This window comes from Heteronotia binoei, chromosome 8, assembly GCF_032191835.1.
Source record: "Heteronotia binoei isolate CCM8104 ecotype False Entrance Well chromosome 8, APGP_CSIRO_Hbin_v1, whole genome shotgun sequence".
Taxonomy (NCBI): domain Eukaryota; kingdom Metazoa; phylum Chordata; class Lepidosauria; order Squamata; family Gekkonidae; genus Heteronotia; species Heteronotia binoei.
The window spans coordinates 128,441,490-128,469,092 of NC_083230.1; the positions used below are offsets into that span (position 1 = coordinate 128,441,490).

The following is a 27,603-nucleotide window of genomic DNA, read 5'->3' on the forward strand; positions in this document are numbered from 1 at the left end:
GTGTTCGCTATAAAGTGCTGGTTATCACCTTTAAAGCCCTATATGGCCGAGGACCTGCCTACCTAAGGGACCTCCTCTCCCCATATGTTCCCCAGAGAGCACTGAGATCTAGCTATCAGAATCTTCTAACAATCCCTGGGCCAAGAGAGGCTAGACTGAAGACAACCAGGGAGCAAGCCTTCTCGGTAATGGCCCCTCAATGGTGGAATCATCTTCCAGAGATGGTACGAGCCCTGCGGGACCTGAATCAATTCCGCAGGGCTTGTAAAACATTTCTTTTCCAGCTTGCCTTTGAGACAGAACCTGGCTAATCTGATGTGTAGCCATTTAACCATCTTGTGGATATTATAACCTACAGTATTTTTATAGCACCTATTTTTATCTATTTTATTCATTTTAAATTTATTATGTAATTAACTATATCTAATAATTGTTATTTATATTGTTTTATCTAATTCATGGAATTTCCATGTCTGTGAGCCGCCCTGAGCCCGCCTCTGGCGGGGGAGGGCGGGATATAAAAACAAATTTATTATTATTATTATTATTAATAGTACTGTCATTGCTGATGAAGAGTTAATTATCCAAAGTATATTCATGCATCTATAAATGTATTGTTTTAGGTGTTCCTATAGGTATTCATGCACACATATTCACAACTGTACTAACCCACATATTACAATACCAGCAGTCGCTAACCCTAATATATATTGATTGTATTCTTTTAAGGTTTATGGAGAATAGTACTGGAAACAAGGAAGCCATATAAGAGGGTAAGTCACTGTGGAAGGCAAGAAGAAGAAAATATTGGATTTATATCCCGCCCTCCACTCCGAATCTCAGAGTCTCAGAACAGTCACAATCTTCTTTCCCTTCCTCCCCCACAACAGACACCCTGTGAGGTGGGTGGGGCTGAGAGAGCTCTCCCAGAAGCTGCCCTTTCAAGGATAGAGTCTCAGAGCGGCCTATAGGAGAGCCAGTTTGGTGTAGTAGTTAAGTGTGCAGACTCTTATCTGGGAGAACAGGGTTTGATCCCCCACTCCTCCACTTGCACCTGCTAGCATGGCCTTGGGTCAGCCATAGCTCTGGCAGAGGTTGTCCTTGAAAGGGCAGCTGCTGTGAGAGCCCTCTCAGCCCCACCCACCTCACAGGATGTCTGTTGTGGGGGAGGAAGGTAAAGGAGATTGTGAGCCGCTCTGAGACTCTTTGGAGTGGAGGGCGGGATATAAATCTAATATCTTCTTCTTCTTCTTCTACAATCACCTTTCCCTTCCTCCCTCACAACAGACACCCTGTGAGGTGGGTGGGGCTGAGAGAGCTCTCCCAAAAACTCCCCTTTCAAGGACAACTCCTAAGAGAGTTCTGGCTGACCCAAGGCCATCCCAGCAGGTGCAAGCGGAGGAGTGGGGGAATCAAACCCGGTTCTCCCAGATAAGAGTCCGCGCACTTACCACTACACCAAACTGGCCATGTAGCTTCTGCTTAAAAACTTCCAAAGAAGGAGAGCCCACAACCGCTTCCCGCGGCCTCATGGCCTGCTGTGCCCCCCAGGTTCTACCCCCTCTGCTAGGGTTGCCAATCCCCAGGTGGAGGCAGGGGATCCCCCAGTTTGGAGACCCTCCCCCCGCTTCAGGGTTGTCAGAAAGCGGGGGGAGGGGAGGGAAATGTCTGCTGGGAACTCTGTTATTCCCTATGGAGATTTATTCATAACTGGCTGAGTAATAGGAAGCAGAGAGTGAGTATAAATGGGCAGTCTTCGCAGTGGAGGATGGTAAGCAGTGGGGTGCCGCAGGGCTCGGTACTGGGTCCCATGCTCTTTAACTTGTTCATAAATGATTTAGAGTTGGGAGTGAGCAGTGAAGTGGCCAAGTTTGCGGATGACACTAAATTGTTCAGGGTGGTGAGAACCAGAAAGGATTGTGAGGCACTCCAAAGGGATCTGTTGAGGCTGGGTGAGTGGGCGACAACGTGGCAGATGAGGTTCAATTTGGCCAATGCAAAGTAATGCATATTGGGGCCAAGAATCCCAGCTACAAATACAAGTTGATGGGGTGTGAACTGGCAGAGACTGACCAAGAGAGAGATCTTGGGGTCGTGGTAGATAACTCACTGAAAATGTCAAGACAGTGTGCGTTTGCAATAAAAAAGGCCAACGCCATGCTGGGAATTATTAGGAAGGGAATTGAAAACAAATCAGCCAGTATCATAATGCCCCTGTATAAATCGATGGTGCGGTCTCATTTGGAGTACTGTGTGCAGTTCTGGTCACCGCACCTCAAAAAGGATATTATAGCATTGGAGAAAGTCCAGAAAAGGGCAACTAGAATGATTAAAGGGCTGGAACACTTTCGCTATGAAGCAAGGTTGAAACGCTTGGGGCTCTTTAGCTTGGAGAAACGTTGACTGCGGGGTTACATGATAGAGGTTTACAAGATAATGCATGGGATGGAGAAAGTAGAGAAAGAAGTACTTTTCTCCCTTTCTCACAATACAAGAACTCGTGGGCATTCAATGAAATTGCTGAGCAGACAGATTAAAACGGATAAAAGGAAGTACTTCTTCACCCAAAGGGTGATTAACATGTGGAATTCACTGCCACAGGAGGTGGTGGCAGCCACAAGCACAGCCAGCTTCAAGAGGGGTTTAGATAAAAATATGGAGCAGAGGTCCATCAGTGGCTATTAGCCACAGTGTGTTTATATATGTGTGTGTATCTATCTATCTATCTATCTATCTATCTATCTATCTATCTATCTATCTATCTATCTATCTATCTATCTATCTATCTATCTATCTATCTATCTATCTATCTATCTATCTATCTATCTATCTATCTATATATATATATATATATATATATATATATATATATATATATATATATATATATTTGGCCACTGTGTGACACAGAGTGTTGGACTGGATGGGCCATTGGCCTGATCTAACATGGCTTCTCTTATGTTCTTATTCCCATAGAAAATCATGGAGAATTGATCCGCGGGTATCTGGGGCTCTGGGGGACCTGTTTTTTGAGGTAGAGGCACCAAATTTTCAGTATAGCATCTAGTGCCTCTCCCCAAAATACTCCCTAAGTTCCAAAAAGATTGGACCAGGGGGTCCAGTTCTATGAGCCCCAAAAGGTGCCCCTATCTTTCATTATTTCCTATGGAAGGAAGGCACTGAAAAGGTGTGCCGTCCCTTTAAATGTGAGGGCCAGAACTCCCTTTGGAGTTCAATTATGCTTGTCACAGCCTTGATCTTGGCTCCACCTCCAATGTCTCCTGGCTCCACCCCCAAAGTCCCCAAATATTTCTTAAATTGGACTTGGCAACCCTACCCTCTGCCCAGGCCCCTGGCTCCTTTCTTGAACAAAGCGGTAAATCGCTTTCTTTTGGTCTCCTTCGAACAGCACGGCCAGCTTCATCAGCCGGGTCTCCAGCTGCCGCTGCTCCCAATTGACGCAGCCTGGGATCGCGTAGCCGGCCTCGTACATCTCCAGGGCCGCCTCCTTCAGCCCCTTCTGGTAGAAGAGGAAATCCCCCCCAGTGCAGATAGATGGCCTTCCGGCATCGGTCGGTGGCCGTGGGGAGCTGCTCCAGCAGGTTCTGATAAAGCTCTTCTGCGTACAGCGGGGTCTTTCTCGCGTACATCCCCCCCAGATGCAGCCTGGAGAAGATCGAGAAGGGATCCAGCTCCACAGCCCTTTGGAAGCTCTCGATAGCGGCCGCCACGCTTTTCTCTTTCTCCTCCGGCGAGCTTTTCCCTCGCTCGGGCTTGCTTCCTGTAGCAGAGGCCAAGGTCGTAATGAAGAAGAGGGTAGTCGGGGTCCAGCGCCACTGCCTGGCGTAATATGGCAATCTCTCGCGCGGGCGACGTGTGTGTGTACACCCTGGAGGCCAGTCTCAAGACTTCGGGACTGAGGCTTTTCTCCACCACTTCTTCAGCGAGGCTCTCGGCCCTCGGCCTGTCCGTTTGCTTCAGCAGACTCGCCAGGTGCACTTTGGCTTGCAAGTTCGGGGGGCCCGCGGCAGACGACGCCTTCCATCAACCTCGTCGCCTCTGCCCGATCCTCGTCGCTCAAAGAGTGAGTCCAGCAAGCGAAGGCAGCGATGGCCAGGCCGGCTTGGAACTCCTGGTTGGCTTCGTCTCCTCTCAGGGCCGTTTGGAAACACTTCTTGGCCTCTTCCCCGTTCCGGAAGCCAAGAGGGACCAGCCTTTCTGCGCGTTGGATCTCAGGGAACTGTGCCGAGTACGGCTCGGGGGCTGGACAGGGACTGGCAGATCTCATAAATCCGGCCCAGGTAGAGCTCCACCGTCTCGTAGTTGGCCAAGTGGTAATAGACCCAGGCATAGTTCCCGTAAGTCACCAGGACCTGGCGGGAGAAGTCGTTGGGGTGCTCTCGCTGCAGGTCTTCCTCTGACGCTTGGAGGCTCTCCAGAGCATCTTTGTAGCATCCTTGCAGGTGATGCAGGTAGGCCATTGTGGCGAGGTAGATGCCTGCGGTTGCGGTATTCCGTATGCGCCATCTTGGCAGCCAGCGTCTGCAAGAGGTGTTTGGCGTCCACTTCGTCCTTCACCTTGGGGCTCCAGGTGAAATGACACTGCAAGCACTGCAGCTTCTGCCGCAAGGGTTGGACGCTGCTGAGAGAAAAAAGGACAGGTGAATGTGGCAGGATTCCTTCAGGAAAGGGGTGAGGAGGAAACAGCAGGGCCAAGAATACTGTGTACAGTTCTGGTCAGCCGTGCCTCAAAAAAGATACCATACAGCTAGGGGGTGGCCATAATATCTGCAGGCCAGCCAGGGACACCTCGAGGGTGGGAATGATGTGTGTGTGCGTGCACGCAGCGCGCGCCGCCCAGAAACAGGAAGTGACGTCACTTCCGGTGACGGCACGCCACCGCCGGAAACAGGAAGTGACATCACTTCCTGTGACATCATTTCCCCCCGTGCCACCTGCCGGAAGCAGGGAGTGACATCACTTCCTGTGACATCATTTTCCCCAAGTGACATCATTTCCCCCAAATGCCACTGCCGGAAACAGGAAGTGACTTCACAGCACTTCCTGTGACGTCCCCAAAAATCCCCCCAAAGAATCCCCCAAATATCACTGTAGGAGGGCACTAGAGCAGAGACACTGTACACATCTTGTAGAGAAAGAAGTACTTTTCTTCCTTTCTCAATGGACATTCAATTAAATTGCTGAGTAAACGGACATAAACAGAAGTTCTTCTTCACTCAAAAGGTGATTAACACATGGAATTCACTGCCACAGGAGGTGGTAGCAGCAACAAGCACAGACAGCTTCAAGAGGGGATTGATAAACATATGGCGCAGAGGTCCATCAGTGGCTATTAGCCACAAGGTATAGATGGAACTCTCTGTCTGGGGCAAGTGATGCTCTGTATTTTTGGTGCTTGGTGGGGGGCAACAGTGGGAGGGCTTCTAGTGTCCTGGCCCCACTACTGGACCTCCTGATAGAGCCTAGTTTTTGGGCCACTGTGTTTTTGCGCCACCTTCATCACTTTCGGGGTGTGTGGATCCCCCAGTGGGGTGGGCTCCGACTCCTCCGCCGGCTGTTTCTGATAGCCCTGCGCCCCCTCTTTCATTTGATATGTGTCCTGTGCGGGTGCCACCCTCCCGCCGGGAGATGCCGCAAAATGAGCCCCCTTGAGGCTTATGGCGGCAGGGCTTGGGGGAAGCGAGCTAGACTGCTGTTCTTTTGAGGGGTTATAGAGTGTTTCGAGCCCGTCCCTGTGGCATCGGTCCCATCATTGTGGGACCCAGGGGGCCGGCGCAGCGGCCCGCTGAAGCAGCCTGTCGGTCACTTCCGGGTCCTGTCCTGCATCTCGACCTGTGTTATTAGTGACAGGCTGCTTCGGCGGGAAGTTCTTATGTTCTTATGTGTCACATAAGAACATAAGAGAAGCCATGTTGGATCAGGCCAGTGGCCCATCCAGTCCATTACTCTGTGTCACATAAGAACATAAGAGAAGCCACGTTGGATCAGGCCAGTGGCCCATCCAGTCCATCACTCTGTGTCACAGAAGAACATAAGAGAAGCCACGTTGGATCAGGCCAGTGGCCCATCCAGTCCATCACTCTGTGTCACATAAGAACGTAAGAGAAGCCATGTTGGATCAGGCCAATGGCCCATCCAGTCCATCACTCTGTGTCACATAAGAGAAGCCATGTTGGATTAGGCCAGTGGCTCATCCAGTCCAACACTCTGTGTCACATAAGAACATAAGAGAAGTCATGTTGGGTCAGGCCAATGGCCCATCCAGTCCATTACTCTGTGTCACATAAGAACATAAGAGAAGCCACGTTGGATCAGGCCAGTGGCCCATCCAGTCCATCACTCTGTGTCACAGAAGAGCATAAGAGAAGCCATGTTGGATCAGGTCAGTGGCCCATCCAGTCCAACACTCTGTGTCACATAAGAACATAAGAGAAGCCCTGTTGGATCAGTCCAATGGCCCATCCAGTCCAACACTCTGTGTCACATAAGAGAAGCCACGTTGGATCAGGCCAGTGGCCCATCCAGTCCATCACTCTGTGTCACAGAAGAACATAAGAGAAGCCACGTTGGATCAGGTCAGTGGCCCATCCAGTCCAACACTCTGTGTCACATAAGAACATAAGAAAAGCCACGTTGGATCAGGCCAATGGCCCATCCAGTCCATCACTCTGTGTCACAAAAGAGAAGCCATGTTGGATCAGGCCAGTGGCCCATCCAGTTCATCACTCTGTGTCACATAAGAACATAAGAGAAGCCACCTTGGATCAGACCAGTGGCCCATCCAGTCCATCACTCTGTGTCACAGAAGAGCATAAGAGAAGCCATGTTGGATCAGGTCAGTGGCCCATCCAGTCCAACACTCTGTGTCACATAAGAACATAAGAGAAGCCCTGTTGGATCAGGCCAATGGCCCATCCAGTCCAACACTCTGTGTCACATAAGAACATAAGAGAAGCCACGTTGGATTAGGCCAGTGGCCCATCCAGTGCAACACTCTGTGTCACATAAGAACAGAAGAGAAGCCATGTTGGATCAGGCCAGTGGCCCCTCCAGTCCAACACTCTGTGTCACATAAGAACAGAAGAGAAGCCATGTTGGATCAGACCAGTGGCCCATCCAGTCCATCACTCTGTGTCACATAAGAGAAGTCATGTTGGATCAGGCCAGTGGCCCATCCAGTCCAACATGCTGTGTCACACAGTGGCCAAAGAAACCATCAGGTTCCATCAGGAGGTCCATCAGTGGAGCCAGGACACTAGAAGCCCTCCCACTGTGCCCCCCCCAAGCAACAAGAATGCAGAGCTTCAGTGCCCCAGACAGAGTTCCAACAATACGCTGTGTCTAAGAGCCACTGATGGACCTCTGTTCCATATGCTTATCCATTCCCCTCTTGAAGCTGTCTATGCTTTTAGCCGTCACCACCTCCTGTGGCAGTGAATTCCACGTGTTAATTTCCCTTTGGGTGAATAACGACTTCCTTTTATCCGTTCTAACCCGACTGCTCAGCAATTTCATTGAATGCCCACGAGTTCTTGTATTGTGAGAAAGGGAGAAAAGACCTTCTTTTTCTATGTTCTCTATCCCATGCATCATCTTGTAAACCTCTTTCATGTCACCCCCGCAGTCGACGTTTCTCCAAGCTGAAGAGCCCATTCACACAGCTTCACATTTAATCAGTATCAACGACCTCTTCCATATAACACTAAAGTAATCTCACCATATTTCATCCAAGGGCATACGGTCTCATCTAACTTAAAACAGGCACCAGCTCAGAAATGGCTCCAGGCTGGATTAACTGTGACGCTGTACGAATTGTGGCCCATGGATTATTTGATTTGAAGGAAAATGGAGTAGAGCTTCCAATCGCTTGAAGATTTGTCCCAGCAGGAGCTACGAGTCGACTCCCTGTACTTTGGTGCTCTGCCGTTTGGAGAGGAGATAGACCCAAGTGGGCAGAGCCGTGTTGGTCTGAAGCAGCGGGACAAAGCAGGAGTCAAAGTTCAACTTTAAGACAGGCTTGCCAATCCCCAGATGGGGGGAGGAAATCCCCCGGTTTGGAGCCCCATCCCCCTGCTTCAGGGTCATTAGAAAGCGGGGTGGGGGGATGTCTGCTGGGCACTCCATTATTCCCTATGGAGACCAATTCCCATAGGGTATAATGGAGAAATGATCTGCGAGTATCTGGGGCTCGGAGGGGTGGGGGAGCTGTTTTTTGAGGTAGAGGCACCAATTTTGCAGCATAGCATCCGATGCCTCTTCTCAACATACACTTCGAGTTTCAAAAGGATTGGACCAGGGGGTCCCACTCTTTGAGCCCCCAAAGAAGGTGCCCCTATCCTCCATTATTTCTAATGGAGGGAAGGCATTTCAAAGGTGTGCGGTTCCTTGAAATGTCATGGCCGGAACTCCCTTTGGAGTTCAGTCGTGCTCGTCAACACCTTGCTCCTGGCTCCAACCCCAAAGTCTCCTGGCTCCTCCCCCAAAGCCCCCAGATATTCTTGAATTGGACGTGGCAACCCTGCTTTGAGACCAACAAAGTTTTATTCAGAACGGAAGCTTCCGAGTGCTAGAAGGGCTCTTCACCAGACAAAAGGATGGAAAGCCAAACCAAAAACCCCCTGAAGACTGTGGGGGTGGAGCCAGGAGACATTGGGGGTGGAGGTAGGAAACTTTGGGGGTGGAGCCAGGAGCAAGGGTGTGACAAGCACGTTTGAACTCCAAAGGGAGTTCCGGCCATCACACTGAAAGAGACCGCACGCCTTTTCAATGCCTTCCCTCCATTGGAAAGAATGAAGGAAAGGGGCCCCTTCTTTGGGGGCTCATAGAATTGGACCCCCTGGCCCAATCCTTTTATTATTATTATTTATTTATTTATTTATTTATTACTTTCAATTTATATCCCGCCTTCTCCGCAAGCGGACTCAGGGCGGCTCACGACATCGTATAGTACAATCAATCCAATAAAACATATAAAACCTATAATTTACTTATTTCGGTTTTAAAACCATTCCATGGCGCTGCTTCAGTATAGTATAAGCGGTGTTGAATTCTCGACTGTGATCGCCAGCATTCTAGAAGAGCCTTTTTCAATCAAACAGCAAAAGCCTGCTTAAACGATTCGGTCTTACAGGCCCTGCGGAACGCAGACAAATCCCGCAGGGCCCGCAGGGCTTCCGGAAGAGTGTTCCAAAGTTCTGGTGCTGCCACCGAAAAAGCCCTGGATCTCGTTACACACAACCCGCCTTCTTTTGGCCCAGGGGCGGACAACAAGATTTTTTTGTCCCTGATCGCAGCGCTCTCTGGGGAATATATGGGGAAAGGCGGTCCCGCAGATAGACAGGTCCCTGACCATAAAGGGCTTTTGAAACTTGGAGGGCGTTTTGAGGAGAGGCATCGGATGCTAGGCTGCAAATCGGGTGCCTCTATTTCAAAAAACAGCCCCCCCCCCCCTCACAGCCCCAGATGCTCATGGATCAATTTTCCATCATGCCCTACGGGAATCGGTCTCCATAGGGAACAATGGAGTGCCCAGCAGACATTCCCCCCCCCCCGCTTTCTGATGACCCTGAAGGTGGGGGGAGGGCCTCTGGGTGCCTCTGCCTCCCCCCCCGGAGCCCTAAATATGCCCGGATCAATTTTCCATTCTATCCTATTGGAGTCGACCTCCATAGGGAATAATGGAGGGCCCAGCAGACATTTCCCTCCCGCCCCGCCGCCGCCTTCTGATGTCCCTGAAGCGGGAGAAAGGCCTCCAAACCTGGGGGTCTCCTGTCCCCGCCTGGGGATTGGCAACCCTATACCCTCCCCCCAACAGCGCCCAGGCGGGGCTCACCTCATCGCGCTTCTCTCCCGGGACAGAGCGGAGCTCCTTCCCCCGCTTGTGGCAACTGCTCGGCGGGTCTGCGATCTGGGAGCCGCCTCTGCAAACTCTGGGCTGCCCCACCCGTCGTCTCCGCAGCGCAGCCGGGAAAGCGAAAGCGAGAGCCGGCAAAGGGGGCGGGGAGCAGATGCGCTCAAGGAGGAGGGCTCGGGCTGCCAATCCCCAGGCGGGGGCAGGAGATCCCCAGGTTTGGAGGCCTTTCCCCCGCTTCAGGGTCATCAGAACGCGGCGGGGGGGGGGGGGGGAGGGAAATGTCTGCTGGGCCCTCCATTATTCCAATAGGGTAGAATGGAAAATTGATCTGGGCATATTTAGGGCTCTTTTTTTTGGGGGGGGGCGCTGTTTTTGAGGAAGAGGCACCAAATCTGCAGCATAGCACCCAATGCCTCTCCTCAAAACTCCCTCCAAGTTTCAAAAGGATTGGACCAGGGGGTCCCATTCCATGAGCCCCCAAAGAAGGAGCCCCGATCCTTGGTTATTGCAAACGGAGAGGAGGAATTTGAAAGGTGTGTGGTCCCTTTAAATGTGAGGCCAGAACTCCCTTTGGAGTTCAATCATGCTTGTCACACCCTTGCTCCTGGCTCCACCCCCAAAGTCTCCTGTCTCCACCCCAAAGTCTCCTGGCTGCACCCCAAAGTCTCCTGGCTGCACCCCAAAGTCTCCTGTCTCCACCCCTAAGTTTCCTGTCTCCACCCCAAAGTCACCTCTCTCCACCACGAAGTCTCCTCTCTCCACCCCAAAGTCTCCTGGCTCCACCCCAAAGTCCCCTGGCTGCACCCCAAAGTCTCCTGGCTCCACCCCAAAGTCTCCTGGCTCCACCCCAAAGTCCCCTGTCTCCACCACAAAGTCTCCTGTCTCCACTCCCAAGTCTCCTGTCTCCACCCCCAAGTCTCCTGGCTCCACCCCCAAAGTCTCCTGCTTCCATCCCTAAATTTCCTGTCTCCACCCCAAAGTCTCCTGGCTCCACCCCAAAGTCCCCTGTCTCCACCACAAAGTCTCCTGGCTCCACCCCCAAAGTCTCCTGCCTCCACCCCTAAATTTCCTGTCTCCACCCCAAAGTCCCCTGTCTCCACCCCAAAGTCTCCTGGCTCCACCCCCAAGTCCCCTGCCTCCACCCCCCAAAGTCTCCTGGCTCCACCTCCAAGTCTCCTTGCTCCACCCCAAAGCCCCCTGGCTCCATCCCCAAAGCCTCCTGGCTCCACCCCAAAGTCTCCTGGCTGCATCCCAAAGTCTCCTGGCTCCACCCCAAAGTCTCCTGTCTCCACCCCTAATGTCTCCTGGCTTCACCCCCAAAGTCCCCAGATAGTTCTTGAATTGGACTTGGCAACCCTAATGAAGGGCTGGGTGGGGAGGACTCCTGCGGGGAGGGCCCGTGGCTCAGCAGCAGAGCCTCTGCTTGGCAGGCAGAAGGTCCCCGGTTCAATCCCCAGCAGCGTCTCGAGTGATAAAGAACAGGCAGGAGGGGATGGGAAAGACCTTCCTCTGCCAGAAAGCGGCTGGCAGCCTGGGTCGACAGTACTGACCCTGATGGACCAAGGGTCTGACTCAGTAGAAGGCAGCTTCATATAGCTGGTCCTTGGTGGTACAGGGCACCTGCTTGGGATGTGTAGAATCATAGAGCTGGAAGGGGCCTCCGGGTCATCTAGACCAACCCCCCTGCACAATGCAGGAAGCTCACAAATGGTGTGGAATTGTTTTCTGTGGCCCCGGAAGGCAGGACCAGAACCAATGGGTTGAAATTAAATCCAAAGAGTTTCCGGCTCAACATGAGGAAGGACTTCCTGACCGTTAGAGCGGTTCCTCAGTGGAACAGGCTTCCTCCTCGGGAGGTGGTGGGCTCTCCTTCCTTGGAGGGTTTTCAACAGAGGCTAGAAGGCCATCTGACAGCAATGAAGATCCCATGAATTTAGGGGGGAGGTGTTTGTGAGTTTCCTGCATTGTGCAGCGGGTTGGACTAGATGACTCTGGAGGTTCCTTCCTACTGTATGATTCTATGATTGTACCTCTCCCTACTGAGGCTTGGCTCAGTAGCTCTGCTGTGTGATTGAGAGAACCTGGAAAAACAAGCTCTGCCTACCTTTCCAAGGGAGGAACCTCAGCCAATGGGGGAAAAAGAGGTTTTGCTCTGTAGCTTCTGTGCGATTGAGCAAGCCTTGCAAAGCAAGCTATTATGCAGAAGGAAGTAAGAGAGAGGGAGAAGGAAGCAGATGACATCCAATTGCTTCTGGGCCTGATAGGAACCCTCCAGGGGCTTGATTCGGCCTCCAGACTGTATGTTTGACACCCCTGATCTACACTTCCCCCCTCCAGCAAGCTGGGTACTCATTTGACCGAACTCAGAAGGATGGAAGGCTGAGTCAACCTGGAGCCGGTTACCTGAACCAGCTTCTGCCGGGATCGAACTCAAGTTGTGAGCAGAGCTTAGGACTGCAGTACTGCAGCTTTACCACTCTGCGCCACGGGGCTCTTAAAGGTAAAGGCAGTCCCCTGTGCAAGCACCAGTCGTTTCCGACTCTGGGGTGACGTTGCTTTCACAACGTTTTCACGGCAGACTTTTTACAGGGTGGTTTGCCCTTGCCTTCCCCAGTCGTCTACACTTTCCCCCCAGCAAGCTGGGTGCTCATTTGACCGACCTCGGAAGGATGGAAGGCTGAGTCAACCTTGAGCCAGCTACCTGAACCCAGCTTCCAACGGAATCGAACTCAGGTCGTGAGCAGAGCTTAGGAGTGCAGCTTTACCACTCTGCGCCGCGGGGCTCTCTACTTTCTTATGATTAATCACTGTAATTACATTAATACCCCAGCGAGTACCTTTAAATATACCTGATCCCCTCGTCTGATGAAGTGTACTTAGAGAGCACACGAAAGCTTACGTTCTGAATAAAACTTTGTTGGTCTTAAAGGTAGCCCTTGACTCCTGCTTTGTTCAACTTTAAATACATTGTTAATCTGTGACCATGGTCTATTTCAGCCACTAGATGGCTCTAACCTTCCTTACAAGGCCGTATGGAAGGGACTCTTGAGTCTGGAATGAAGAAAACAGAGAGGTTGCCTTGATAGAAAGAATTCAAGAATAGAATTTCAAATATTGCGGTATCCTGGGGAAATAGTTGTGCAATTGATCAAGGCCTTTCAATGTTGTAATGGAATGGCGTTTTTTGCCCAGGGTATGAAAATGTTGTAAAAAGGATTTCTGCAGCTCGAAGAAGCTTGTGCAAAAGAAGGGTCCCGGTAAGACCTTGTTCTTTTCAACCTTTTGGATTGCTGGCTGCATAGATTGAGAGACATTGATCAACTACACAACTATTTCACCAGGATTCCTTGGAATGAACTGAGCAATGATTGCTATAAAGACTGGATTGATTCTTGGTTAACACCTTCCCTGTTTTGCTAAGGACTAATTGTACGGTCTATCATGAACTAATATATGCTTTTGTAATTGTTGAATTGTTTGGAATAGGGTTGCCAACCTCCAGTTGGGGAACCCTAGAGCACAGGTGGCCAACGGTAGCTCTCCAGATGTTTTTTGTCTACAACGCCCATCAGCCTCAGCCATTGGCCATGCTGGCTGGGGCTGATGGGAGTTGTAGGCAAAAAACATCTGGAGAGCTACCATTGGCCACCCCCCTGCCCCAGAGTACCACAATGAGGGGTATTATCAAGCAACACAAAAATCGTGGCTAAGTAACGAACAGAAACTAACACTATTTTTAAACAATAACTTTGAAAAACCATTTCATTGAAAATTGTATTCAACAGCAATTCATATTAAACATTACACTAAATTTAGAAAATAACAAAAGAAATTTTCTGAGCGTCTGTATATATTCCTGTGCTTTCTGATAGGTGGGAGACGCCTCTCCCACCTATCAGAAACAGTGATGATAAAGGCTCTTTCGCTGTCAGATGCTTTCTCTACCCCCACTCTTCTTAAATCACTCCAGTGGAATCAAGCTTTCAATGTGCAGTATGAAACTCTAGAGGATAAATTTGCAAAGGCAAGAAAATAGGAAGTTTCTCTACACAGCACTTTTCTGAGCACTGGCCCTTTAACTGGACCGCGGGAGCGGCAGAATTGTCCTTTAGCATCTGAAGTCGGAAACTTTCGTGCATGCTTAAAAGAGACTTTAAAAGTCAACGTTTGATCTCACGTTACTGGAAAATGGATTTGGGGATTTCCTATATTTAGTGTAATGTTTAATAGGAATTGCTGTTGAATACAATTTTCAATGAAATGGTTTTTCAACTATTGAGAGTCGTCGTTTAAAAATAGGGCGTTAATTGCTGTTCGTTATTTAGCCACGGTTTTTGTGCTGTTTGATATAACCTCAAGGAGGGGCCTGGAGATCTCCTGGAATTACAGTTAGTCTACAGACTAGAGAGATCCGTTATCCTGGAGGGGGGGCGGGAATGGCTGCCCTGGAAAGCAGCTTCTGTGGTGCTCTCTCCAGCAAGCTCCCTCCTGCTTCCAACCGGTGGCCTTCCCCAAAGGCTGACAACTCCAGGCTGAGACGTTCCTGGAGACATGGGGGTTAGAGCCTGAGGAACATAAGAACATAAGAGAAGCCATATTGGATCAGGCCGATGGCCCCTCCAGTCCAACACTCTGTGTCACACAGAGGCCAAAAAACCCACGTGCCATCAGGAGGTCCACCAGTGGGGCCAGGACACTAGAAGCCCTCCCACTGTTGCCCCCCAAGCACCAAGAAGACAGAGCATCACTGCCCCAGACAGAAGAGCATAAGAGAAGCCATGTTGGATCAGGCCAATGGCCCATTCAGCCCCCTCTTACAGACAAGCCCCTCTTGGAATTGGAAATGGAAACTGACACTTTTAGAGAAAGTCAGAAAGCCCGTCTTGCTCCACTGGCTGTGAGAAAAGAAACCTAAAAGGCCCAGAGCTCTTGCTCTGGGTAACAGGACGGGGGGGGGGGGGGGGAGCAGGGGAGGGGAGGAGAGGAGAGAAATATTTCTGGCCACAGTCAGAGGTCTTATGTCTGCATCCTGTTCAAAATGTCCTGCAGATTTCTTGAGTCCGGGGCTTCTTTTGAGCAGGAATCCGCAGCAACACGGTTCAGGCTAGCTTGGTGTCAGGGGTGCGGCCTAATATGCAAATGAGTCCCTGCTGGACTTTTTCTGCCCCAAAAGCCCTGCGCGAAACCATGGTGATGTCAGGGGGTGTGGCCTAATATGCAAATGAGTCCCAACTGGACTTTTTCTGTGGGGCTTTTGGGCCAGAAGAAGCCCAGCAGGTACTATTCTGCATATTAGGCCGCACCTCCTGACATCACCCTCATTTTGCTCGGGGCTTTTGGGGCAGGAAAGTCCAGCAGGGGCTCATTTGCATATTAGGCCGCACCTCCTGACATCACCCTCATTTTGCTCGGGGCTTTTGGGGCAGGAAAGTCCAGCAGGGGCTCATTTGCATATTAGGCCACACCTCCTGACATCACCCTCATTTCGCTCGGGGCTTTGGGGGGAGGAAAAGCCCAGCAGGAACTCATTTGCATATTAGAGCTCACCTCCTGACATCACCCTCGTTCCGTTGGGGGATTTTGGGGCAGGAAAAGCACAGCAAGGACTCATTTGCATATTAGGCCACACCTCCTGACATCACCCTCATTTCGCTCGGGGCTTTGGGGGGAGGAAAAGTCCAGCAGGGACTCATTTGCATATTAGGCCACACCTCCTGACATCCACCATCGTTTCGCTCGGGGATTTTGGGGCAGGAAAAGTCCAGTAGACATAAAACGACTGGAGTGTGGCCAGAAATATTTCTCTCCCCCCACCTGTGCTTCCCCCCGTCCTGTTACCCAGAGCAAGAGCTCTGGGCCTTTTAGGTTTCGTTTCTCACAGCCTGTGGAGCGAGACAGGCTTTCTGACTTTCTCTAAAAGTTTCCGTTTCAATTTCCAATTCCAAGAGAGGCTTGTCTATAAGTGGGGGCTGGAGGGAGCAGCCGAGTCGCAGAGGGAGCCAATAGAGACTGCTGGAAGGGACCGAGATGGGGTGAGCATTGAGGCCAGGTATTGGGGATGGGGGTGGGGGGCAGGGGGGGAGGGTGAAACCCACTTCTCAAAGTTCTGCTTGTTGCACTGTTGGTATACGACAGGGCTGGTCGAACTTGCTTAACATAAGAGCTGCATAGAATAAACGTCAGAAGTTTGAGAGCTGCAAGAGGGGGGGAGGGAGTCAAATAGATGGAGGAGCGAGAGAGAGAGAGGTGAAAAGAAAGCAACTTAAAATTTAAATGCATTCTCCATCAGCCAGCTGGCTTGGCTGGGAGAAGCGATTGAAAGAGAGATGCCTTTTCCAGGTCAGCTGGTGGGACGGTGGGGGCTTCAACAGCCACACAGGATTTGTGAAAGAGCCACAGGTAGCTCTGGAGCTGCGGTCTGGCCACCCCTGGAATACAAGGTCAAGAAGAGACTCTCACCAGACCCAAAGGTGGCTACGCACGGCTCCTTTATCTGGGAGAACCGGGTTTGATTCCCCACTCCTCCACTCGCAGCTGCTGGAATGGCCTTGGGTCAGCCAGAGCTCTCTTATCTGGGAGAACCGGGTTTGATTCCCCACTCCTCCACTTGCAGCTGCTGGAATGGCCTTGGGTCAGCCAGAGCTCTCTTATCTGGGAGAACTGGGTTTGATTCCCCCCTCCTCCACTTGCAGCTGCTGGAATGGCCTTGGGTCAGCCATGGCTCTCTTATCTGGGAGAACTGGGTTTGATTCCCCGCTCCTCCACTTGCAGCTGCTGGAATGGCCTTGGGTCAGCCAGAGCTCTCTTATCTGGGAGAACCGGGCTTGATTCCCCACTCCTCCACTTGCAGCTGCTGGAATGGCCTTGGGTCAGCCAGAGCTCTCTTATCTGGGAGAACCGGGTTTGATTCCCCCCTCCTCCACTTGCACCTGCTGGAATGGCCTTGGGTCAGCCATAGCTCTCTTATCTGGGAGAACTGGGTTTGATTCCCCGCTCCTCCACTTGCAGCTGCTGGAATGGCCTTGGGTCAGCCAGAGCTCTCTTATCTGGGAGAACCGGGCTTGATTCCCCCCTCCTCCACTTGCAGCTGCTGGAATGGCCTTGGGGCAGCCAGAGCTCTCTTATCTGGGAGAACCGGGTTGGATTCCCCACTCCTCCACTTGCAGCTGCTGGAATGGCCTTGGGTCAGCCAGAGCTCTATTATCTGGGAGAACCGGGTTTGATTCCCCACTCCTCCACTTGCAGCTGCTGGAATGGCCTTGGGTCAGCCAGAGCTCTATTATCTGGGAGAACCGGGTTTGATTCCCCACTCCTCCACTTGCAGCTGCTGGAATGGCCTTGGGTCAGCCAGAGCTCTCTTATCTGGGAGAACCGGGTTTGATTCCCCACTCCTCCACTTGCAGCTGCTGGAATGGCCTTGGGTCAGCCAGAGCTCTCTTATCTGGGAGAACCGGGTTTGATTCCCCACTCCTCCACTTGCAGCTGCTGGAATGGCCTTGGGTCAGCCAGAGCTCTCTTATCTGGGAGAACCGGGTTTGATTCCCCACTCCTCCACTTGCAGCTGCTGGAATGGCCTTGGGTCAGCCAGAGCTCTATTATCTGGGAGAACCGGGTTTGATTCCCCACTCCTCCACTTGCAGCTGCTGGAATGGCCTTGGGTCAGCCAGAGCTCTCTTATCTGGGAGAACCGGGCTTGAGCCACCTCTCCTCCACTTGCAGCTGCTGGAATGGCCTTGGGTCAGCCAGAGCTCTATTATCTGGGAGAACCGGGTTTGATTCCCCACTCCTCCACTTGCAGCTGCTGGAATGGCCTTGGGTCAGCCAGAGCTCTCTTATCTGGGAGAACTGGGTTTGAGCCACCTCTCCTCCACTTGCAGCTGCTGGAATGGCCTTGGGTCAGCCAGAGCTCTATTATCTGGGAGAACCGGGTTTGATTCCCCACTCCTCCACTTGCAGCTGCTGGAATGGCCTTGGGTCAGCCAGAGCTCTATTATCTGGGAGAACCGGGTTTGATTCCCCACTCCTCCACATGCAGCTGCTGGAATGGCCTTGGGTCAGCCAGAGCTCTCTTATCTGGGAGAACCGGGTTTGATTCCCCACTCCTCCACTTGCAGCTGCTGGAATGGCCTTGGGTCAGCCAGAGCTCTATTATCTGGGAGAACCGGGTTTGATTCCCCACTCCTCCACTTGCAGCTGCTGGAATGGCCTTGGGTCAGCCAGAGCTCTCTTATCTGGGAGAACCGGGTTTGAGCCACCTCTCCTCCACTTGCAGCTGCTGGAATGGCCTTGGGTCAGCCAGAGCTCTATTATCTGGGAGAACCGGGTTTGATTCCCCACTCCTCCACTTGCAGCTGCTGGAATGGCCTTGGGTCAGCCAGAGCTCTCTTATCTGGGAGAACTGGGTTTGAGCCACCTCTCCTCCACTTGCAGCTGCTGGAATGGCCTTGGGTCAGCCAGAGCTCTATTATCTGGGAGAACCGGGTTTGATTCCCCACTCCTCCACTTGCAGCTGCTGGAATGGCCTTGGGTCAGCCAGAGCTCTATTATCTGGGAGAACCGGGTTTGATTCCCCACTCCTCCACATGCAGCTGCTGGAATGGCCTTGGGTCAGCCAGAGCTCTATTATCTGGGAGAACCGGGTTTGATTCCCCACTCCTCCACTTGCAGCTGCTGGAATGGCCTTGGGTCAGCCAGAGCTCTCTTATCTGGGAGAACCGGGCTTGATTCCCCACTCCTCCACTTGCAGCTGCTGGAATGGCCTTGGGTCAGCCAGAGCTCTCTTACCTGGGAGAACGGGGTTTGATTCCCCACTCCTCCACTTGCAGCTGCTGGAATGGCCTTGGGTCAGCCAGAGCTCTCTTACCTGGGAGAACGGGGTTTGATTCCCCACTCCTCCACTTGCAGCTGCTGGAATGGCCTTGGGTCAGCCAGAGCTCTGGCAGAGGCTGTCCTTCAAAGGGCAGAGCTCTCTCAGCCCCACCCACTTCACAAGGTGTCTGTTGGGGGGAGGAAGGGAAAGGAGTTTGTGAGCCACTCTGAGACTCCTGAGTGGAGGGTGGGATATAAATCTAATGTCGCTTCTTTACCAGGAAAAGGGGGTAGTTTTCGGCATCCAGATTGGGGAAACTCCGGGAGGTTCAGGGATGGAACCTGGGAAGGGGAGGGGCCTCAGTGTGGGGCAATGCCAAACAGCCCCCCCCCCCAAGGAGCCACGTCCTCCAGGGGAGCTGATCTCCGTAGTCTGGAGGTGAGCTGTAATTCCAGGGGATCCCCAGGAGAGCCAGTTTGGTGTAGTGGTTAAGTGTGCGGACTCTTATCTGGGAGAACTGGGTTTGATTCCCCACTTCTCCACTTGCACCTGCTGGAATAGCCTTGGGTCAGCCAGAGCTCTCTTATCTGGGAGAACTGGGTTTGATTCCCCACTGCTCCACTTGAACCTGCTAGCATGGCCTTGGGTCAGCCATAGCTCTGACAGAGGTTGTCCTTGAAAGGGCAGCTGCTGTGAGAGCCCTCTCCAGCCCCACCCACCTCACAGGGTGTCTGTTGTGGGGGAGGAAGGGAAAGGAGATTGTGAGCCGCTCTGAGACTCTTCGGAGTGGAGGGCGGGATATAAATCCAAGATCTTCATCTACCTCACAGGGTGTCTGTTGTGGGGGAGGAAGGGAAAGGAGATTGTGAGCCGCTCTGAGACTCTTCGGAGTGGAGGGCGGGGTATAAATCCAATATCTTCATCTACCTCACAGGGTGTCTGTTGTGGGGGAGGAAGGGAAAGGAGATTGTGAGCCGCTCTGAGACTCTTCGGAGTGGAGGGTGGGATATAAATCCAATATCTTCATCTACCTCACAGGGTGTCTGTTGTGGGGGAGGAAGGGAAAGGAGATTGTGAGCCGCTCTGAGACTCTTCGGAGTGGAGGGTGGGATATAAATCCAATATCTTCATCTACCTCACAGGGTGTCTGTTGTGGGGGAGGAAGGGAAAGGAGATTGTGAGCCGCTCTGAGACTCTTCGGAGTGGAGGGCGGGATATAAATCCAATATCTTCATCTACCTCACAGGGTGTCTGTTGTGGGGGAGGAAGGGAAAGGAGATGGTGAGCCGCTCTGAGACTCTTCGGAGTGGAGGGTGGGATATAAATCCAATATCTTCATCTACCTCACAGGGTGTCTGTTGTGGGGGAGGAAGGGAAAGGAGATTGTGAGCCGCTCTGAGACTCTTCGGAGTGGAGGGTGGGATATAAATCCAATATCTTCATCTACCTCACAGGGTGTCTGTTGTGGGGGAGGAAGGGAAAGGAGATTGTGAGCCGCTCTGAGACTCTTCGGAGTGGAGGGCGGGATATAAATCCAATATCTTCATCTTCTTTTTCTTCCTACCTGGAGGATGGCATCCCCAGTTTATCTTTTGATATTCTCCCTTCTGTGCCCCTCTGTATCAGGCCTGCCCCATCCGGAGCATCTCCATGTTAAGCCTGTTCGCCTCCTGATTTCCTGCTTCTCACCTGAGGTTACCAACTCCAGGGAGGGAAATTCCTGTAGATTTGGGGTGGTTGGGTGGGAGTGGGGTGGAGATTGAGTCTCTGGTTCCCAGTCTCCAGGTGGGGCCTGGAGATCTCCTGGAATTATCATAGATTACAGTATCCCAGGAGAAAATGGAAGCTTGGAAGGGTAGACTTTATGGTTTTATAGGTCCCCTCTCCCCAAACATATGGCTAAACATCTGGAGCAGAGGTCCATCAGTGGCTCTTAGCCAGAACGTATTGCTGGAACTCTCTGTCTGGGGCAGTGATGCTCTGTATTCTTGGTGCTTGGGGGGGCACAGTGGGGGGGCTTCTAGTGTCCTGGTCCCACTGATAGAACTCTTGATGGCACCTGGGTTTTTTGGCCACTGTGTGACACAGAGTGTTGGACTGGAGGGGCAATTGGCCTGATCCAACATGGCTTCTCTTATGTTCTTATGTGACACAGAGTGTTGGACTGGAGGGGCCACTGGCCTGATCCAACATGGCTTCTCTTATGTTCTTATGTGACACAGAGTGTTGGACTGGAGGGGCAATTGGCCTGATCCAACAGGGCTTCTCTTATGTTCTTATGTGACACAGAGTGTTGGATTGGATGGGCCATTGGCCTGATCCAGCATGGCTTCTCTTATGTTCTTCTGTCTGGGGCAGGAATGCTCTATCTTCTTCGTGCTTGGGGGGGGGGGCAACAGTGGGAGGGCTTCTAGTGTCCTGGCCCCACTGGTGGACCTCCTGATACCAGCTGTTTTATTTGGCCACTGTGTGACACAGAGCATTGGACTGAATGGGCCATTGGCCTGATCCAACATGGCTTCTCTTATAAAAGCATAAGAGAAGGCATGTTGGATCAGGCCAACGGCCCATCCAGTCCAACACTCTGTATCACACAGTGGCATATATATATATATATATATATATATATATATATATATATACACACACACACACACACACACACACACACACACTGTGGCTAATAGCCACTGATGGACCTCTGCTCCATATTTTTATCTAAGCCCCTCTTGAAGCTGGCTATGCTTGTAGCAGCCGCCACCTGCTGTGGCAGTGAATTCCACATGTTAATCACCCTTTGGGTGAAGAAGTACCTCCTTTTATCCATTCTAACCCGACTGCTCAGCAATTTCATTGAATGCCCACGAGTTCTTGTATTGTGAGAAAGGGAGAAAAGTACTTCTTTCTCTACCTTCTCCATCTCATGCATAATCTTGTAAACCTCTATCATGTCACCCCGCAGTCTATGTTTCTCCAAGCTAAAGAGCCCCAAGCGTTGTAACCTTTCTTCATAGGGAAAGTGTTCCAAACCTGTAATCATTCTACTTGCCCTTTTCTGTACTTTTTCCAATGCTATAATATCCTTTTTAAGGTGCGGTGACCAGAATTGCACACAGTATTCTTAATGAGACCACACCATCAATCTATACAGGGGCATTATGATACTGGCTGATTTGTTTTCAATTCCCTTCCTAATGTGACACAGAGTGTTGGACTGGATGGGCCTTTGGCCTGATCCAACATGGCTTCTCTTATGTTCCTACGTGACACAGAGTGTTGGACTGCTAAATAGCCTATGGAAACCAATTCCCATATGGTATAATGGAGAATTGATCCTTGGTTATCTGCAGCTCTGGGGGAGCTGGGTTTTTTTTAGGTGGAGGCACCAAATTTGCAGCACAGTATCCAGTGCCTCTCCTCAAACCAGCCTCCCAAGTTTCAAAAAGATTGGAGCAGGGGGCCCAATTCTATGAGCCCCCAAAGGAGGTGCCTCTATCCTTCATTATTTCCAATGGAGGGAAAGCATTTAAAAAGTGTGCGGTCCCTTTAAATGTGATGGCCAGAACTCCCTTTGGAGTTCAGTGATTCTTGTCACAACCTTGCTCCTGGCTCCACCCCCAATGTCTCCTATCTCCACCCCCAAAGTCTCCTGGCTCCACCCCCAATGCCTCCTGGCTCCACCCCCAAACTCCCTATCTATTTCTTGAATTGGACTTGGCAACCTTATGATTACCTGCAAAGGTGGACTCTCAGCTCCCTTTGCTTTCCAGCACAGATAATAATCTGCAGGGCACCTTTTCTGCCAGCCGTCCTAGGAAAAGAGCTGGCTTGGAGTGACACCCCCATCTTCTGTATGAGGCGTTAAAACGTTACAGAAAGCATCCCCTGAGATTCTGAAACCTCCTTTTCGCTTTACAGTTCGGGTCCTCACCTGTGTTTCTCTTCTTTCGACAGCACAACACCTTTGTGGGAGAAACTCCAGACCCTCGAGTGCCATTTCAACTGGTGCCTGGACGTGAAGGATGAGTTGGACATCCCTCACCTCCTGCAGACGCTGGCCATCAAGGTGGAGCACACGGCCTATCACAACCGCAAGGTCTACCTCGCCATGAGGGCCTACCTGCAGCAGCTGCAAGGGAATTATTCGGAAGCTCTAAGCAGTCTCCGAGAAGCAGAAAAGGGACTCCCAGAAGACCATCCAAACGGCTTGCTGATTTATGGAAACTACGCCTGGATCTATTACCACTTGGTCAACTACGAGAAAGTGGAGCTCTACCTGGGCCGAATTCATAAGATTTGCCAGTCCCTGTCCAGCCCTGAGCCGTACTCTGTGCAGATCCCTGAGATCCACGCACAAAAAGGGTGGTCCCTTCTGGCCTTTGGCTTCCGGAACGGGGACAAGGCCACCGAATGTTTCGAAGCGGCGCTCCAAGAAGACCAGTCCAACCCAGACTTCCAGGCCGGCCTGGCAATCTCTGTCTTGGCTTCCTGGACTCGCTCTTTCAATTTTCACCTTGGGGAAAAGGCCAAAAGCTTGTTGGAAGCGATTCTCCAACGCCAGCCCCAAAACTATGAAATCAAAGTTTATCTGGCCGATGTGCTAGAAAAAAAAAACTGGAAGAGATGCGTGGACCTCATCATGGACGTTGCCCAGAACAGCCTGAACCCCGAAGATCTCCGACAAGCTTCCAGGATTTGCAAGAAGAAACTTCTTCCCCGAGCCATCGGCATCTTGCAAGGAGCGATCGCCCTGGCTCCCAGCTACCACCTCCTCCACTACGACCTTGGCGTCTGCTACAAGATGCAGCTGGGTGGAGCAGCTCCGGAGGAGAGGGAAGGGATCCTTGTCGCTGCTATCGAGAGCTTCCAGCGGGCCGTGGAAGCAGATCCTCAGTCTATATTTTCCAGGCTGGACTTGGCTCAGCTGTGTGGTGAAAAGGCCCCGCTTCACGCAGAAGAGATGTATCAGAACCTGTTGGAGAAGCTTCCGATGGTCAGCAAGAGATGCCAGCAGGCCATCTATCTGCACTGGGGGGATTTCCTCCTCCATAAGAAAGGGCTGAGGCAGCAGGCCCTGGAGATGTACGAGGCCGGCTACTTTATCGCTGGTGGCCACATCAAAGAGTGGCACCTGCTGAGAGAGAGGCTGGTGAACCTGGGCAACAATTTCCAGGAAGGCTCCGAGGCAGACCGAGCTGCAGCCGTCTTTGAGACTCTTCGGCTGAGACCTAAGTTCCAGATGTAAAAGGGAACCTTCTGAGGGATGGCAGGAGGGGTGAAAGGTCACAGCTCCATGCCCGGCCTGGAGGAAGCATCTCCCCAGCATCCGGACATCTCCATCCTCAGGACTTTTGCCCACTGTTGTTGCTGTGAACTTGGGGACAAACAACCCTGCTCAGTTGACTTTTCATGTCCATGAAGCCTCAAGTTCCTGGTAAGGAGGCTCTTCTTTTGTTGCTGTGGTTTCCTTCTCTGTCCCGGCATGGTGGCAAGTTAATTGAAACAATTATGGGAAAAAGTTAAGTGGGCGGTGTTTTAATACAAGTTAAGGGTTGAAAAGGGGTCTCTGATTTTGCTCTATCACAGGGGTGGCCGAGGTAAGCTCTCCAGATGCTTTTTTGCCTACAACTCCCATCAGCCCCAGCCAGCATGGCCATGCTGGCTGGGGCTGATGGGAGTTGTAGGCAAAAAACATCTGGAGAACTACCGTTGGCCACCCCTGCTTTATCAGATGCGTCTTATATATACTTGCTGATTGTCCCATCTGTGTCAGACGTTGGAGCGCAAAGTAAACGAACCTTCATTTGTTGCAAAGTAGTAACGTTTATTTGATATCTCAAAGTTCTGGACAGGCAGTCATTGGAACTCATAGCAGGTATTGAAACATACATGGGTTTTAAGGCCTTACATCAAAGCATTCATGAACAATTCTACATTCTCACACTCTAGTGTCAGAAGTAACACTTTCCCGGCCCCTTATCGCTTGCGGCTTTCTTTCTCACGGAGGAGCCCTGCTGGCTCTCCTCGAGACTTGCTATCTTCGAAGGCCTATTCCTTTGTTAGTGTTATGCAGAGGAGTTCACAGCATGGGTTAGTAACATTTCTGAGACCGTTTGAAATGCAAGGTCTTCTGCCTCACTGTTAGTATTAGGCATTCAAAATGGGGTTAGTCATGTCAAGGAACAAGTTACCAAATACATTCAGCAAAAAAACACAGTGATGCTCTCCAATGTCTGACAATCTGCACTTGTGTGGATTATCTCTTCTTTACTCCAGAATCAATCATTCGTCTAGATAATAATCACACGATTATGGTAGAGAAGTCTTAGGAGAACACTTGACATTTTTCTTTTAAAATATATTTCTAGATTATTCTTTCTAGATTTCTCTCAGTGGGTCTGATATCCAGAACTAAGATACTACTATTTTCGTTAGCTTTTGAAATCCTAGCTTACTTGGTTTTTTGTTTTTTTTAAATCCGCACTGTTCTTTTTTGAAATATCCCTGCACCCTAATAAAATATATATATTTCAATTTCCCTTTGTGGTTATTTGCTTTCAATTGACTCAATCTAAATCCAGAGCCTAGATTTGCTGACCACCTACCAAGAAGAAGACTGTAGATTTATACCCTGCCCTTCTCTCTGAATCAGATATTCAGAGCGGTTTACAATCTGCTATATCTTCTCCCCCTACAACAGACACCCTGTGAGGTGGGTGGGGCCGAGAGGGCTCTCACAGCTGCTGCCCTTTCAAGGACGACAACTGCGAGAGCTATGTCTGACCCAAGGCCATTCCAGCAACTGCAAGTGGAGGAGTGGGGAATCAAACCCGGTTCTCCCAGATAAGAGATTTATGGCTGACCCAAGGCCTACCTTGCAGGGCTGACTTTCTTATTTAGACTCAGGAAGGTTGAAGCTTGACCTTGGACTTCTAACCGTTGGGATGGTCTAAAAACTGGTGGTAGACGACCAGACAGGTGTGTGAGGAGACACACCCCAGGGTTTTGTAATTTGGTGTTCTGTGGCCCATCAACAAAGTTTTGCCTCAGGACTGGAATGGGAACCTTTGACACACCTCCTCTGTGAAGAAAGGGTAAAGAGGTATGGGCACTTTAGCTGGGGGAAGCGAGAGTCAAGGAGTGACATGACAGAGTTATGCCTGGGATAGAGAAGGTAAGAGAAAGAAGTCCTTTTCTCCCTTTCTCACAATACAAGAACTCGTGGGCACTCCATGAAATCAAGGAGCAGTATGTTCAGAACAGATTAAAGGAAGTCCTTTTTCACCCAAAGAAGAATTAGCATGTGGAACTCACTGCTGCAGGAAGTGGTGGTGGTTATAAACATTGGCAGCTTCAACTGGGGATTGGATAAACATATACACCATTCTGGAGTAGTGGTTAAGAGTGGCAGACCCAGGCCTCGGATTCAGTGGGAGCTCACAGGAGCACAAATTCTGAACCTTTTATGAGAGTTCCACCTTCTTTTGAGAGTTCCATCTCCTTGTCCATTGAATAGTAGGTGCAGCTGCATAACAATCCCTGGATGAGCGCCACCACCTGTTTTTCTACAAGACAACCCCTGGGCAGACCCCAATCTTGGGAGCTGGGTTTGATTCTGGCCTCTCCTTCCTTGGAGGTTTTCAAACAGAGGCTAGATGTCCATCTGACAGCAATGAAGATCCTGTGAATTTAGGGGGAGGCGTTTGTGAGTTTAGAGCGGTTCCTCCGTGGAACAGGCTTCCTTGGGAGGTGGTGGGCTCTTCTTCCTTGGAGGTTTTTTAACAGAGGCTAGAGGGCCATCTGACAACAATGAAGATCCTGTGAATTTAGGGGGAGGCATTTGTGAGTTTAGAGCGGTTCCTCAGTGGAACAGGCTTCCTCCTCGGGAGGTGGTGGGCTCTCCTTCCTTGGAGATTTTACACGAAAGGCTAGATGGCCATCTGACAGCAATGAAGATCCTGTGAATTTAGGGGGAGGCGTTTGTGAGTATAGAGGGGTTCCTCCGTGGAACAGGCTTCCTTGGGAGGTGGTAGGCTCTTCTTCCTTGGAGGTTTTTCAACAGAGGCTAGAGGGCCATCTGACAGCAATGAGGATCCTGTGAATTTAGGGGGAGGGGTTTGTGAGTTGCCTGCATTGTGCAGGGGGGTGGACTAGATGACCCTGGAGTTCCTTTTCAACTCTGATTCAATGATTCCCTACTCCACTTGGAGGCAACTGGGTGACGTTGGGCTAGTCACAGTTCTCTCAAACCTGTTCTCTCAGAGCTCTCTCAGCCCCACCTACTTCACAGGGTGTCTGTTGTGGACTTCGAACCGTCGGGATAGTTTAAAAACTGGTGGCAGACGACCAGACTGTGTGAGGAGTCACACAGCTTCCTTCTTCTTGCTCTTCTTGGGCCACTGAAAATTCTTTGAGTCGATCAGCCTGAGGTTAATCCAGGACAGTCTAAAATACCGGAATGGGCTTGCAGATTCCACAGAATTCATTGCCATTGAACACAGTAAGGCCTTGAATTCAGCAAGAGCTCACAGGAGCACAGCTCCTGAACCTTTCTGAGGGTTTCCCCTCCTCCTCCCCACCTTCCTTGTCCACTGAATAGGAGGTGCAGCTGCATAACAATCCCTGGATGAGCTCCATCACCTATTTTTCTAAAAAACAACCCCTGAACACAGTAATGGTAGGGTTGCCGATCGTTAGGTGGGTGAAATACAGAAACCACAGTGTGATATACACTTCAAAAAGTCATACTGCACATATTTTTCTTATCGCTTACTTATTTGTATTTGTTACATTCATGAAATACACTCTTATAACATTTCTAAAGAGTCCATCTTGAATCCATGCCTTAAAGCAAAAGTCCATATTCTGGATGGTGAAAATTTTTATATTGGTACAAAGTCCTAGTGTGTCTGGATTTCTT

At 50.9% G+C, this 27,603-nt stretch overlaps 1 protein-coding gene and 1 pseudogene across 1 annotated transcript; one reads left to right on the top strand and one right to left on the bottom strand.

The window, feature by feature from the left end:
* Window positions 1-731: 731 nt before the first annotated feature.
* On the bottom strand, window positions 732-9,858 carry LOC132575783 (interferon-induced protein with tetratricopeptide repeats 5-like; annotated as a pseudogene).
* A 12,836-nt stretch (window positions 9,859-22,694) lies between these two features.
* LOC132575784 (interferon-induced protein with tetratricopeptide repeats 1-like) lies at window positions 22,695-23,928 on the top strand. Its single transcript, XM_060244473.1, has one exon. It carries the CDS (start codon window positions 22,792-22,794, stop codon window positions 23,926-23,928), a length of 1,137 nt encoding a protein of 378 aa, XP_060100456.1. The 5' UTR covers window positions 22,695-22,791.
* The last annotated feature ends 3,675 nt before the right edge of the window (window positions 23,929-27,603 follow it).